This window comes from Tachysurus fulvidraco, chromosome 12 (genome assembly GCF_022655615.1).
Source record: "Tachysurus fulvidraco isolate hzauxx_2018 chromosome 12, HZAU_PFXX_2.0, whole genome shotgun sequence".
Classification (NCBI taxonomy): Eukaryota; Metazoa; Chordata; class Actinopteri; order Siluriformes; family Bagridae; genus Tachysurus; species Tachysurus fulvidraco.
In genome coordinates this window covers 26,660,507-26,676,381 of record NC_062529.1, presented here as the reverse complement: position 1 = coordinate 26,676,381, position 15,875 = coordinate 26,660,507, and the positions used below count along the sequence as shown (strand labels likewise).

General features: G+C 41.0%; 1 protein-coding gene across 1 annotated transcript in view; it reads left to right on the top strand.

The window, feature by feature from the left end:
* The window catches only part of edaradd (EDAR-associated death domain), a 25,345-nt gene extending 9,795 nt beyond the window's left edge, over positions 1–15,550 (top strand). Inside the window, exons 2-6 of the mRNA XM_027176635.2 lie at positions 1,784–1,842; positions 2,350–2,398; positions 7,531–7,601; positions 13,810–13,861; positions 13,972–15,550. Coding sequence (XP_027032436.1) covers positions 1,784–1,842; positions 2,350–2,398; positions 7,531–7,601; positions 13,810–13,861; positions 13,972–14,360 — 620 coding nt within the window. The 3' untranslated portion in view covers positions 14,361–15,550. The remainder of the gene's footprint in view (positions 1–1,783; positions 1,843–2,349; positions 2,399–7,530; positions 7,602–13,809; positions 13,862–13,971) is intronic.
* The last annotated feature ends 325 nt before the right edge of the window (positions 15,551–15,875 follow it).

The following is a 15,875-nucleotide window of genomic DNA, read 5'->3' as shown; positions in this document are numbered from 1 at the left end:
GTATGTATGTATGTATGTATGTATGTATGTGTGTATGTATGTATGTATGTGTGTGTGTATGTATGTGTGTATGTGTGTATATGTATTTATCCTCCTATGAGCAAGTCTGAGGTGACTCAGGCAGCAGTGGCAAGGAAAAACTGCCTTAAATTGGTAAAGGAAGAAACCTTGAGAGGAACCGGACTCAAGGGGGAACCCATCCTCATATGGGTGACACTGGGGGTGTGATTGTAATATACAGTCAGGTAAATGTTGTAGTGGTGTAAGGATCACATGGAGTTCAGATCTCCTCTTGGTATCATAGAGTCTAACTGGAGCTGGAAGATCTGTAGATGTCTCAGGATTTTCATAGAGTCAGCCTCATCTCAGTGGAGGTCTAAAATCTTCATCGCACTGAAGACGATTGGATCTGGTACAATGTCTGAATGCCTCGGGATGGGTAGAAAGAGAGAAGCAGTGTAGAGGGATTAACATCTGCTGTTCATAAAAAAGGTGCAAGTCTAAAATATTGGTGCACAATATTATGGGATGTATTATGTGTGTGTGTGTGTGTGTGTGTGTGTGTGTGTGTGTGTACGCCTGACTAAAGAGATGAGTTTTTAATCTACATTTAAACTGGGAAAGTGTGTCTGAGCCCCGAACACTATCAGGAAGACTATTCCAAAGTTTGGGAGCTAAATAAGAAAACGCTCTACCACCTTTAGTAGACTTAGATATTCTGGGAACTAGCAAAAGTCCTGAGTTTTGTGATCTCAGAGAGTGTGAAGGATTGTAACGTGTTAGAAGACTAGTTAGATACATGGGAGCTAAACCATTAAGAGCCTTGTACGTAAGTAGCAGCAGTTTGTAATCAGTTCTAAACTTAACAGGTAGCCAGTGTAGAGATGATAACATTGGGGTTATATGGTCATACTTTCTTGTCCTAGTGAGAACTCTGGCAGCTGCATTTTGGACTAACTGTAACCTATTTATTAAAGATGCAGGACAACCACCTAGTAATGCATTACAATAGTCCAGTCTAGAGGTCATGAAGGCATCAACTAGCTTCTCAGCATCAGATACAGACAGGATGTTTCTCAGCTTGGTGATATTTCTAAGGTGAAGAAGGCTGTGTTTTGTATATGGGTGATATGAGTTTAAAGACAAGTTACTGTCTAATAAACACCAGGTCTTTTACTGTCGAGCTACTAGTAACAGTACATCCCTCTAAATGGGAGTTAAGTTGTGAGAGTTTATGTGCACTGGTTTTTGGACCTATGAGTAGTATTTCTGTCTTATCGGAGTTTAACAATAGAAAGTTGCAGCTCATCCAGTCTTTTATCTCTCTAAGGCACTGAGTTAATTTGGACACTGTGGCTATTTCATCTGGTTTTGATGAGATATATAACTGTGTGTCATCAGCATAACAATGGAAACTAATCCCATGTCTTCTAATAATGTTCCCTAATGGAAGCATGTATATAGAGAAAAGCAGAGGTCCTAGAACTGATCCTTGAGGGACCCCATAATTAACTGGTAATAAACTGGAGGATTCACCATTTAATTCTACAAAATGGTATTGATCAGACTCTGCACCATGACAGAAACCTGAGGGTGGACCTCAGGAGCTGAGAGGAAATGAGGCTACACACCGTAGCACTGTGAAGGCTAAATTCTTCTGACGTGACAGGGATCCAAAATGAGTATTCAGCTAGCTGATATACTCTGAGTGGTGTGTGTGTGTGTGTGTGTGTGTGTGTGTGTGTGTGTGTGTGTGTGTGTGTGTGTGTGTTGTCATTCACAGGGAGGATCATCTCTGAACCGGTCGAAGATGTCGATCCCAGCAGCTTTATTACAGACACGGTATAAAGTTTAACTTAATTGATTCATTCATAGAGTGAAGGTGAGAGGGTGGAGGTGGTGGGGGGGGGTGATGATGGTGGATGGTGGTGGTTAGTAAAGGTGAGAGGAGGAGGTGAGTGGACACGGTTAGTAAAGATGATCAGTTGTGGCTGTGAGTCAAAGCCGTGTGTGGAGGTGGTGAGTAGAGGCAGTGTGAGCAGGCAGTGAGTGGAGGCGTTTGGAGGCAGTGAGTCAGGTCTTTATGCTGCACTGGAATGGAGCTGTGTTTCAGCTTGTCCTCACCTCATTAACCTGAAAGTGTTTGCTCATCTCACTAGCCTCTTATCTGTTCAAATACACCTCAGGGAAAAAAGAGGGATAAGAGAAATACAGAGTCAGTGTCAGGGGTGGGGGGCTGCGCATGTGTGTGTGTGTGTGTGTGTGTGTGTGTGTGTGTGTGTGTGTGTGTGTGTGTGAGACAGAGAGAGATGGATAAAAAGTGTGACTCTTGTTTTTTCTCTCCCTCAGTCTCGCTCTCTGAAGTCCAACTACCCGGTCCAAGTCACAGATCCACACGGTAACGCAGGATTCTACACGTTTAACCCACTTTAGCCTCTTCTCATCTCCACCTCAGTCTGATCTCAGACAGATAACACACACACACACACACACACACACACACACACACACACACACTAGTGCTGCACATGAGATAAACCACTTAGACTAACATGAGTGTAAAACTGACTAGCTAAAGAAATAAGAAGCTAAGCTAAATCCTAAAGCTCATGATCACAATGCTAGGTTCAGGCTAATGGCTAGCTTTAGCTCCTTCATTCTCTCATTCATCTCCTACCGCTTATCCGAACTTCTCGGGTCACGGGGAGCCTGTGCCTATCTCAGGCGTCATCGGGCATCGAGGCAGGATACACCCTGGACGGAGTGCCAACCCATCACAGGGCACACACACTCTCATTCAACTTCCCACCACTCCACCACACACATCCAACACACTAGGACGGACAATTTTCCAGAGATGCCAATCAACCTACCATGCATGTCTTTGGACCGGGGGAGGAAACCGGAGTACCCGGAGGAAACCCCCGAGGCACGGGAAGAACATGCAAACTCCACACACACAAGGTGGAGGCGGGAATCGAACTCCCGACCCCGGAGGTGTGAGGTGAACGTGCTAACCGCTAAGCCCCCGCGTCCCCCCAGACTAGCTTAGCTAACGTTACTAAATAATGTTAGACTTTCTTATTCTTAAAAAATGTCTGAGCAGAAGTTCTATTTTGTTGAAGCACTGCTTTAAATATACAGTTAGCACAAACTAGCTAGCTTCACTACAGACAATCGCCACAGTAACTTATCATTAAAGCACCAAACAACTTCTCCTAAACAATTAGGGCACGTTAGCAGCCTCGTGTTTTGAGTCGTTTTGTCTGAAATTGTAAATATACAGCATGACGGTGTTACATGCTAGGTGGCTTACTGGCTAGATTTCGCTAGCTAGCTTCGTAGATGTTCTCTAATATCAGTTGCTGAAGGTGTGTATTAAAATTAGCTGGCTGTGTTTTAATAACTAGCTTTGTTTAGGGCTAAAAGGCTAATCTCCAATCTTAGCTAGATCTTTGAGGTTATTCTGTAATACTCATCTGCTACAAGATAAATATTTACAGCTAGTTGGTTTGTTGGTGTTTCTGACCAACACCAACATTTACGTACATCTTTCTCCTCGTTACGAAGCTAATGATTTTAAAGGATTAGCGAGGATTGGAGCTTGATTCAGTGTCTTAAATCAGTGAGTTTGGTTTTGAACCAGATGTTTGTTCAGTAAATTAGAACTCTAATTATCTCGCAGATCATTTCTAATCTCATCAGTTCAAACCTGTTAACGATGAAAGGATGAATATGTTTCTACACTACCGTGGGTCACGAGGCTTAGACTTTGGTCTGTATTAAATCAGTTAAAATTAATAAATAACCATTTCTGTTATTACACAAATTAATACATTTTATTACACAAATGTTTAAAAATCCTTAAATAATATTTAAATAAAAATTACATTTTAGAATGAAGATATAATTAAATAATTAAAGTTGTTTTTTGTTTTTTTTCAATTACAATTTTTAAGTAATAAATACAAATACATTTTTATATTTCAATGACAAAAATTATTTAGGTGATTAATCCAAATAATTAACCAATTTCTGGAATATTTATTCATGTAATAAATATCGTCTAATAACACTGAGTCTAATAACACTGAGTCTAATAACACTGAGTCTAATAACACTGAGTCTAATAACACTGAGTCTAATAACACTGAGTCTAATAACAGTGAGTCTAATAACACTGAGTCTAATAACACTGAGTCTAATAACACTGAGTCTAATAACACTGAGTCTAATAACACTGAGTCTAATAACAGTGAGTCTAATAACAGTGAGTCTAATAACACTGAGTCTAATAACACTGAGTCTAATAACACTGAGTCTAATAACACTGAGTCTAATAACACTGAGTCTAATAACACTGAGTCTAATAACACTGAGTCTAATAACACTGAGTCTAATAACACTGAGTCTAATAACACTGAGTCTAATAACACTGAGTCTAATAACACTGAGTCCTAAATACAGTGAGTCTAAATAACAGTGAGTCTAATAACAGTGAGTCTAATAACACTGAGTCTATACAATGAGTCTAATCACACTGAGTCTAGATAACAGTGAGTCTAATAACAACTGAGTCTCTATAAACACTGTGTCTAATAACACTGAGTCTAACACTGAGTCTAATAACACTGAGTCTAATAACACTGAGTCTAATAACAGAGTCTAATAACAGAGTCTAATAACTGAGTCTAATAACACTGAGTCTAATAACACTGAGTCTAATAACACTGAGTCTAATAACTCTGAGTCTAACTCTGAATCTAATAACACTGAGTCTAATAACTCTGAGTCTAACTCTGAATCTAATAACACTGAGTCTAATAACACTGAGTCTAATAACACTGAGTCTAATAACACTGAGTCTAATAACACTGAGTCTAATAACTCTGAGTCTAATAACACTGAGTCTAATAACACTGAGTCTAATAACTCTGAGTCTAATAACACTGAGTCTAACACTGAGTCTAACACTGAGTCTAATAACACTGAGTCTAATAACACTGAGTCTAATAACACTGAGTCTAATAACTCTGAGTCTAACACTGAGTCTAACTCTGAGTCTAACACTGAGTCTAATAACACTGAGTCTAATAACTCTGAGTCTAATAACACTGAGTCTAATAACTCTGAGTCTAATAACTCTGAGTCTAACACTGAGTCTAACACTGAGTCTAATAACTCACAGTCTGATAAGTCTGATGTTTATTAGAGCTCAGCTCGGCCCAGGACCAGGACCAGGACCTGTCTCAGACATGTAGACGGTGGTTGTTGTTGACACACGGCGGTTCCTCCCTCTGCTACTCAGATCCGTTTCTTTCTGTTGTTAATCTTAACACACATCAAGTATTGAGCAACTAAATACCCCATAGAGGGGGAGAGGGTGGGGGGGCTGTGTGAGGGTGAGGGGGTATGACAGGTTGCTCCTGTAATTATTCTTTCCAATCCTTCTTTTCATGGAGGATCTTAAGTCTTTTGGGACTTGAAAAGATCATCAAAGGAACTGAAAGTGGAAACCAAGCACAGATTTTATTTAACAATGAAATTTATTTAATAAAATCCGATCTAAATAATTCAGCGTTCATTAATTACACACAAGACATGAAGCGTTCATGAAAGGATAGAAACTTTTAAGATAAACCATTTTAGCCATTCAGTTTGTGAGTGTGTGTTCGTGTGTATGTGTGAGTGTCCGTGTGTATGTGTGAGTGTACGTATATGTGTGTGTGAGTATATCTGAGTGTGTGTGAGTATGTCTGTGTGTTTGTGTGTGTGAGAGATAGAGAGAGAGAGTGATTGTGTGTGTGTGTGCGTGTGTGTGCGTGCATGTGTGTGTGTGTGTGAGAGAGAGTGTGTGTGTGAGTGTGTGAGAGAGATTTGAGTGAGTCTGAGTGTGTGAGTGTGTGTATGTGTGTGCGAGTATGTGTTTGTGAGAGAGATTGTGTGTGTGTGTGTGTGTGTGAGAGAGAGAGAGAGTTTGAGAGTTTGTGTGTGTGTGTGTGTATGTGTGAGAGTCAGCTTGTGTGTGTGTGTGTGTGTGTGTGAGAGAGAGAGAGAGAGAGAGAGAGTTTGAGTGTGTGTGTGTGTGTGTGTGTGTGTGTGTGTGTGTGTGTGTGTGTGAGAGAGAGAGAGAGAGAGAGTGTGAGTGAGTGTGTGTGTGTAAGTCAGCTTGTGTGTGTGTGTGTGAGAGAGAGAGAGAGAGAGAGAGAGAGAGAGAGCTGCAGTGGCTGAGAGAGAGAGAGAGAGAGAGAGAGAGAGAGCTGCAGTGGCTGAGAGAGAGAGAGAGAGAGAGAGAGAGAGAGCTGCAGTGGCTGAGAGAGAGAGAGAGAGAGAGAGAGAGAGAGAGAGAGAGAGAGAGAGAGAGAGAGAGAGAGAGAGAGAGAGAGAGAGAGAGAGAGAGAGAGAGAGAGAGCTGCAGTGGCTGAGAGAGAGAGAGAGAGCTGCAGTGGCTGAGAGAGAGAGAGAGAGAGAGAGAGCTGCAGTGGCTGAGAGAGAGAGAGAGAGAGAGAGAGAGAGAGAGAGAGAGAGAGCTGCAGTGGCTGAGAGAGAGAGAGAGAGAGAGAGAGAGAGAGAGAGAGCTGCAGTGGCTGAGCGAGGAGAGAGGAGGAGAGAGCTGACTCAGTGCTGAGAGAGAGAGATAGGATAGAGAGAAGAGAGAGAGAGAGAAGAGCTCAGTGTCTGAGAGATAGAGATAATAGAGAGAGAGAGAGAGAGAGAGATAGAGATAGAGATAGAGCTGCAGTGGTCTGAGAGAGAGATAGAGAGGATAGAGAGAGAGAGAGTGCTCCAGTGTCTGCTATAGAAATAGAGCGAGAGAGAGAGAGATCGAGATAGATACAAAGCTGCATTGCTGTAGAGAGAGAGAGAGCTGCAGTTTCTGAGATAGATATAGAGAAGAGAGATAGATAGAGCAGATATTATATAGATATCTATAGCGATTCTATCCGATATAGAGACATATCCTCTCTTATCCTTGCGCTTTATTTGTCTAGATATCTGCTGATTAAGAGTGATGTATGTAGGTATCGAGAGTATGCTTCTCTCTCTCTCATATCTATCTACTCTCGCTCTCTCTCCTCTATCCTCATTTTTCTCTCTCACTCTCCTTCTCTTCTCTATCTCTCTACTCTCTCTCCTTTTGCTTCTCGCTCCTCTCTCTCTCGCTCTCCTCTCTCGCTCTCTCTCTGACCCTCTCTCTCTCTCTCTCTCTCTCTCTCTCTCTCGCTATCTCTCTACTCTCTCTCCCCCTCTCTCTCGTCTGGCTCGCTCTCTCTCCCTCCCCTTCCGTTCCCTTTCGTCTCAGATGATGATCTTTCGTTGCTCAGTCATGTATGTTATTGTTTTACTCTGTATGCTTTATAGAGCTTTGTGGGCGTGGCTTATTGTGACTGATCTGTGGACACGGTGTGATTGACAGATTAGTGTTGATTACCACACACACACACACACACACACACACACACACACACACACGTGATCAGTAACATGATGTTTGTGAGTAAGTGCTTTTGTTTATCCTCCTTTGTGTAGATAACGTGACCTTACAGCTCAGCTCAGTGCCTCCAGGATACCTCACACCTCTGATGGACAGAATACAGCAGGTGAGGGACAGAAACGTGTCTGATGTTGTGTTAATAAGTCAGAGATGTACACTTCAGTGTCTACAACACAAATAATATCTGTATAACACCTTATAACTCTTTATTATAATATTATAACACCTTATAACTCTTTATTATAATATTATAACACCTTATAACTCTTTATTATAATATTATAACACCTTATAACTCTATTATAATATTATAACACCTTATAACTCTTTATTATAATATTATAACACCTTATAACTCTTTATTATAATATTATAACACCTTATAACTCTTTATTATAATATTATAACACCTTATAACTCTTTATTATAATATTATAACACCTTATAACTCTTTATTATAATATTATAACTCCTTATAACTCTATTATAATATTATAACACCTTATAACTCTATTATAATATTATAACACCTTATAACTCTTTATTATAATATTATACACCTATCACCTTTATTAAATATAACTCTTATACTCTATTATAATATTATAACCCTTTAACTCTATTATAATTATAACACCTTATAACTCTTTATTATAATATTATAACACCTTATAACTCTTTATTATAATATTATAACTCCTTATAACTCTATTATAATATTATAACACCTTATAACTCTATTATAATATTATAACACCTTATAACTCTTTATTATAATATTATAACTCCTTATAACTCTATTATTTAATTATAACACCTTACAACTCTTTATTTAATATTATAACACCTTATAACTCTTTATTATATATTATAACACCTTATAACTCTATTTAATATTATAACACCTTATAACTCTATTATATATATACTCCTTAAAACTCTTTATAATCTTAACACCTTACACCTATTACAAACTCTATCACACACCCACACACACACACCACACACACCACCACACACCCACCACACCCACACACACCACCCACAACACACCACCCCACCCACCCACCCAACACACACCAACACACACACGCACCAACACACACACGCACACATACCAACACACACACACGCACACACACCAACACACACACACCAACACACACACACACCCTCACACACACACAGCCTCCACACACACACACACACACACACACAAACACACACACACACACCCTCACACACACACCCTCACACACACACACACACCTTCTACACATTTCTACATGTATGAATGATGTTTTTCTCTGGTTTAATTAGTCTTTGTGGGCGGTGAGGTTTGTTCCTCTTCCTCCTTCTCCTCCTCTTCATCAGAGCCGTGTGATCACACACACTGTTTACTCCACTTCATTTCCTGCAGGAAGTTTATCCTCCAACGTGCCAAAACCTCGCTCTGCAATTACTTTCTCTGGGTGTAATGTGTGTGCGTGTATGTGCACGTCAGACTGAACGCTCAGTTCTGTCTCAGACTTTAGCCTTTTTTATCCTTTCAGTCATTTACGTTCATTTCTTTTATTTCTTTTATTTATTTATTTTGCAAAGTTTTTTTATTGCAAACAAAAACAAGTCAAATAATAATACAGAATAATACAGAACCCCATTTGGGTTTTACATGAAAACGGAGTAAAGTAAAAGAACTACAACAATAACACTAATGGAGAAAGTAGAAAGAAAGAGAAGAAAACAAACACCACCACCCCCCACCACCCCACCCCTTACCCCTGAGTATCAGTCAGGAACACACTGTATACCTTTGTTATGCCACACGGAGAAAAAACAATCAGACACAAAGGGGGACAAGACGATTGTTACGTAACGGACCTGAAGCAGTTACAAACTTAAAACGTTTCCTAAATCGATACCAGATTAAATAAAACAGAATTTTTAACATAAAAAGAAGTTTTAATTAGAAGAGAAGAGTGTATAAGAGCAGACATAGAAGATGAAGAAGAACATGACTGGGCTTCTAACTTACACCACACTAAATGAGGTGACTCCACCCAGCACCGTGTCTTATGGATGTGTGCTGCTTAGTAATAAACCTGAAGATCTGCTAGCACCAGACCACCGCTAGGGTAACGTCTCTGGAGTAACGACTTACGGACCCTGGGACATCCCCCAGACCAAACGAAAGCATTAATCGTTTTATCAAAAGAGTCGAAGAAACGTTTAGGTAAGAACAACAGGATTGTTAGAAATAAAAAAAGAAATTTAGGCAGAAGATTCATTTTTATGGCATTAATCTTCAGAGACAAAGGCAGACTACTGCATCTCTGAAGGTCTCTGAAGTTTGCAGAATAAAAGTCCTGAGAATTTACGTGTCACATTAATACCAAGGTAACTAAATCCAGCAGGACTGATTTTGAAGAGCAAGTCCAGATGCTCAAGTTACAAAGCAGTGACGTTGTCTCAGAGCAGCTTTACAGAACATAAACATAGAACAGAAGATTATTATAATATAAAGATTAATATAAAGATTAATATAATATAAAATACAAGATTAATATTATATATATATATATATATATATAAATGTGTATGTATTTATCCCCAATGAACAAGTCTGAGGTGACTCAGGTGACTGTGGGGAGGAAAAACTCCCTTAGATGGTAAAGGAAGGAACCTTGAGAGGAACCAGACTCAAAGGGGAACCTCATCCTCATCTGGGTGACACTGGGGGTGTGATTATATAACCTCATCCTCATCTGGGTGACACTGGGGGTGTGATTATATAACCTCATCCTCATCTGGGTGACACTGGGGGTGTGATTATATAACCTCATCCTCATCTGGGTGACACTGGGGGTGTGATTATATAACCTCATCCTCATCTGGGTGACACTGGGGGTGTGATTATATATATATAGTCTGATAAATGTTGTAGTGATGTAAAAGACCACATGGAGTTACATCTCCTCTTTAGTATCGCAGAGTCTGACCGGAGCTGGTAGATCTCCTCAGGATTCTCAGAGTCGGTCTCATCTCAGTGGAGATCCAAAATCTTCATCCCATTCTCTATCCAGAGAAGGAGCTGAATGTATCAAGACTGGACAGGATACCAAGCAGACCAGATAAAGGTTCAGATGCATAGAGCAACAAATCGTCTGCATACAACGATAGTCTGCGTTCGATGCCGTTCCGGTGGCTTAGTGTTTAGCACATTCGCCTCACACCTCCAGGGTCGTGGGTTTGATTCCCACCTCCACCTTGTGTGTGTGGAGTTTGCATGTTCTCCCCGTGCCTCGGGGGTTTCCTCCGGGTACTCCGGTTTCCTCCCCCGGTCCAAAGACATGCATGGTAGGTTGATTGGCATCTCTGGAAAATTGTCCGTAGTGTGTGTGTGTGTGAGTGAATGAGAGTGTGTGTGTGCCCTATGATGGGTTGGCACTCCGTCCAGGGTGTATCCTGCCTCAATGCCCGATGACGCCTGAGGCTCCCCGTGACCCGAGAAGTTCGGATAAGCGGTAGGGAATGAATGAATGAATTTATGAACACATGAATAGTACCAAATGGCCAGGACCCCCCTCACCCCCAACACACCCACACAGACCCATGAACCTATGCACAACCCAAAAAGAGAAAAGGGATAGAAGAAGAAAAAAGTCTCTAAAAGGGAGACAATTATACAAAAACAATTGTCTCCTGACCTCATTAAAGGCGGCTCGAACCCAGGCTGTGTGGTTGGGGAAAACGGACATCTTTATTTCTCCGACAGCATCCTGTCGACTCTCTCTTGCACGCCATAGAACATTCTCACAGTCGCTATAATAATGAAACCTTGCAATAACAGGGCGCGGTCGCTCACCGCATTTTTCAGCTCGGTCTAACAGCGTTGTTGACAAATCATCACCCAGTGCTGCTCTGTTTGGTTTAAAACAATCTCAGCGATGTCTTACTTTAACGATCTTAGCAGCTCTCGCTTCAAGGACTGAGCGTCAGTCACCTGGAGCTGCGGGGTGAAGACGGAGCCCCAGGGTCCGGGGGTCGCTACCTGTGTAGCAGGCCTGAGTTGTTGGGTCGCGGGGGGTTTTAGATGTTTTACCAGCCATGATAATATGTCCAAGTGATGAAAAAAGTGTTAACAAAACACAATAGGGGTAAATATATCAAAAAGGTCATCTAACTTGCTTTATTAAATAATAATTAACATTAACTCTGCAGGAGTCTCAAATCAGACATCTTACTCCATTGGCTGCTCAACAGCGCCCCCTGTTCATTTGCTTTCCTTTTAGGTTCAATTCTCTTGACGTAATGTGTACTCACCTAAGGGTCAGAAATGGTCTGGTCTTCACCAACCCCTTAAAGAAACCCTCAATAGACGTTTAACTGATTTATAAAGATATGTAGACTGAGAAGGAGCAGAAATGTGCAGGAACTAGCTCTTAATGCTTTTTATTGGCAGTGTAGTGACTTTCTTACAAAATAATAAAAAGTTTCAGACTTTTCAGCAAATTCTCCTGAAGGACATCATTTAATCAGCTCTAATTAACACGTGTATGACCGAATTGTCCGTCAGGTTCATCCTCCCTTTTCCGCTTGTCTACAAAGACCCTCCAAAATGTCTAATCTTCAGGATGATTTTTTCAATAGTGTGAGGAACATTTAGAACAATGTTCTGACCAAGTTCTGGTCATGGACAAATGCATGTCTTCTGGGCCCTGAGATCATCTTTATAGCATTCTTCATCATCATGCTGCTTCTTCAGATCTCTTCCTCTTCTAATGGTGGGAAGAGGTGTAGGTCTTCAGACGTGTAGATCTGAGTTGTGATTTGTTGCATGTTCTCCTCGACTCTTCCTGCATGTCACATGTCAGCAGACCGTCCACTCGTCAGTCACAGTTCACCGGTTTACGTTCCGCAGCCCCATGGGATCACTACTCCTCATTTTTAAAAGCTATACAAGGTCTCGTCTATAGGACGTGTGATTTTAATTACCATAACCATCGTCACTAAAAAAAAAAAAAAAAAAAAAAAAAAAAAGGGGGCAGTCGTGGCCTAATGGTTAGAGAGTCTGATTCGTAACCCAAAGGTTACGGTTCGAGTCTCGGGCCAGCCACGACTAAGGTGCCCTTGAGCAAGGCACCAAACCCCCCAACTGCTCCCCGGGCGCCGCAGCATAAAAATGGCAGCCCACTGCTCCGGGTGTGTGTTCACGGTGTGTGTGTGTTCACTGCTGTGTGTGTGCACTTTGGATGGGTTAAATGCAGAAAACAAATTCTGAGTATGGGTCACCGTACTTAGCCATATGTCACGTCACGTCACGTCACGTCATAAGCTGATCACACAGAATTTCTCATTGTTAAAGATCTTCCAGACACGTTGACCTGAACATGTTTGAGCTGTTGTTCTTTAGCTAAAAAACAGCTCCTTCACCTGAGGCTTCAGCATTAGCTTACAGACTGATGGAAACAGGTTCCTGAAGGGTTTTGTGGGTCGTTGATAAGAAGGTGTGAGAGAGCAGGTCTAATAATCCAGTCAGTACTTTAGGGAACTTACTGATAAACCTAAAAGGTAAATAACTACAAATCTCAGTTAATGACAATTCTAGAGGTCCCTTCTGAGGAACGATGTGAAAAATCAGCATAAAGCTTCAGAAATAAGTGTAAAGATTTGAGAAAAAACAGGTTCCTCAAAGGTTCTTTGCAAGGTCTCGCTTTTCATCATTTCTACTTAGGACATTTTCTGAAAAGGAAGCTATGTGCAGGTTTCTACATGGACTTTTAGAACCATTTTAGAACCCAGAGGAACCCTAGAGGAAACATCATTCCTCAACATTGTCGATATTTTCTTTGTTAGAATTTATCTATAATTTATTTTTACAGCAGCATCTTTAAGAACTTTATAAACCCAGAATTTCGTTGTCCAAGAAGTTCTTGAATAATAAATGTTGAAGATCCTAAAGAGAAGATTATTCTCAGAATTGAATGTTCAGTTTTTTTCTTGATCTACAGGTTTCTGAAAATAAGCTGTGATTCGTTTCGTATCTCAGAACATCAGTGATCTAGTCACATGGTTCAAATCCGGGGCTGTGGAATGTTACCTGGTGATGGAACAGTTCCATCATTAAGTCTTTCTACTGTTCTATTGTACACATGATGTTCATGAGAGCTTACAGTAGATGGAGACTTTAACACTGCTCACCACAGCAGGATCTCTTTCTCGAGCTCAGGTCAATGGTGTCACATGACAGTTTGTTCATTTATGTTTATTTTTTTAATTAAATATGAGTTTGTCTCCGTTCTCTTGTGTGGCAGCCTGTTGAAAATGAAGCGAGTGCATTAATCTGTCCTGGCTCCATTACCGCAGGTACGCCTTACACGTTTACCTCCTTGTGTTGCTAATTATTATTATTATTATTATTATTATTATTACCACCAATGGATTACGTAATGACAGTCGAAACTTCTCCACCTCAGAGTTCACCCCAGATTTCCAGTGCTTGTCGAGCTCCTGTGAGAAGTGCCTCTGCTCCATTCCACCTCCCAAAATCAGCGACCTGCTGGACGACGAAGATCTCCTCTACACGCTGCGGTTGAAGCTCGACCCCGCGCACTACACCGTCAAGAACTGGAAGAACTTTGCCAGCCGCTGGGGCATGAGTTACGATGAGCTGATGATGCTCGAGCAGCAGACACGTGGCTCCACCTACCACAGTCCCACTCAGGAGTTCCTGTTCCGCTTCAGCCAGAAACCAGTGACGGAGCTCACCAAACTCTGCCAGTTCTACCAGCGTATCGACGTACTACGGCTTCTTCAGCGGTGGGTGGAGAACGACTGGCCCTCACGCTGGAAGAGAGTGCATTAGCAGAATACAATAAAGGACAGATAATAAAAGACTGACATGAAACGTGTGCTTTCTGGGACCGGAGTGGACACGCTGCTTTCTGGAGCGTCCATATTACACAACCTAATTTTATTTCTTTGTTTAATCTTTGTAAATGAACATTAACAGCAAATGACCCCCTGTTGCCATGGTGATGTTGATCAGTAAATCAGGGAATAGAAGGCATGTTGTAAATAATGAGTAAAAATATCAATTCATAAAGAACTTCCTCTTATAACCATGCATGCCATAGATATTTACAGACTGCCAGTTATTACTGAACACCGACCATGAGAGATCCCTACAGATTACAGAGTGCATTCTGGGTAATGCAATGAAGGAGCAGTATTTGGTATAAATACAATAAAAGTACGACATGAAATGATTCTTCTGAGGTTCTTAGAAATAAGGGTTTCTCTCAGGTTCTTCTCAGGATAGTCAGACTCAGATAAGGAAACACTTCCAGGAATCAAGGTTCTGCACAGAACATCAAAGGATCCTAGAGAAGAACTAGATTTATGGAATTATGCCTAAACTTTACAGGGACAAATTGAAAGATCTCTCAAAGTTCTACGCAGAACACTACATGCGATATTTTATAGGTCAGTTCCTCTGTGGTTCTTTTTGATACTGAAGGGTTCAGAAGCCTCTTCATAGAACCTCAGAAAGGACTGCATGGTTCTTCACACTTCATTTGTCATGGTGTAATTTTGTGTTGAGAAAACCTGCTGTGTTCTGTACAGAAGTGTTCGACACATTAAATAACACACGGATCGGTTGTGTGAATCACGGTATGTCTTCAGCTTCATGCCAGCATTAGATGAACAAAGTCAGCTAACATTTATAGCTACGTTCACTCACCAGAGGCTCCACAGAATTCTGTAACTGCTTTACTTTTCTTCCCAAAGTCTCTGTACATGTTTAATGAGAGCTTGTGTACAACAGGAGAAGATGAAACCACACTTATTCTTCAATGGGATGTGGACAGAATAGCTGAGGGATCGGTCCAGACCATCCTTTGGGTTTGTTACTTTACTGCTTCACACTTGGTTTTCATGGAATTCCATAAATGTCTATTCAGATATCATGTGTAATGGTCAGGGTTAGGGTCAGGGTTAGGTTAGGGTCAGGGTTAGGGTTAGGGTTAGGTTAGGTTTAGAGTCAGGGTTAGGGTTAGGTTAGGTTTAGGGTTAGGGTCAGGTTTAGGGGTTAGGGTTAGGGTTAGGAGTTGGGGTTAGGTTAGGTTTAGGGTCGGGGTTAGGGTCGGGGTCAGGGTTAGGTTAGGTTTAGGGTCAGGGTTAGGGTCGGGGTTAGGGTGTGTTCATGCAGAGACCTGATGGAGCCTCTCATCCTGCTCTGGATCTTTTTAGTTCATTTTGGAAATAAATCAGCAGTTTCTTTTGTCCTATGAAATTGGTAAAATGAAAGAATTTTTTTTCTTTTTTAATTTTGCTTTTTCTTCAGGAAGTTTTACTTTAAAAAGCGTCGGCTAAATGT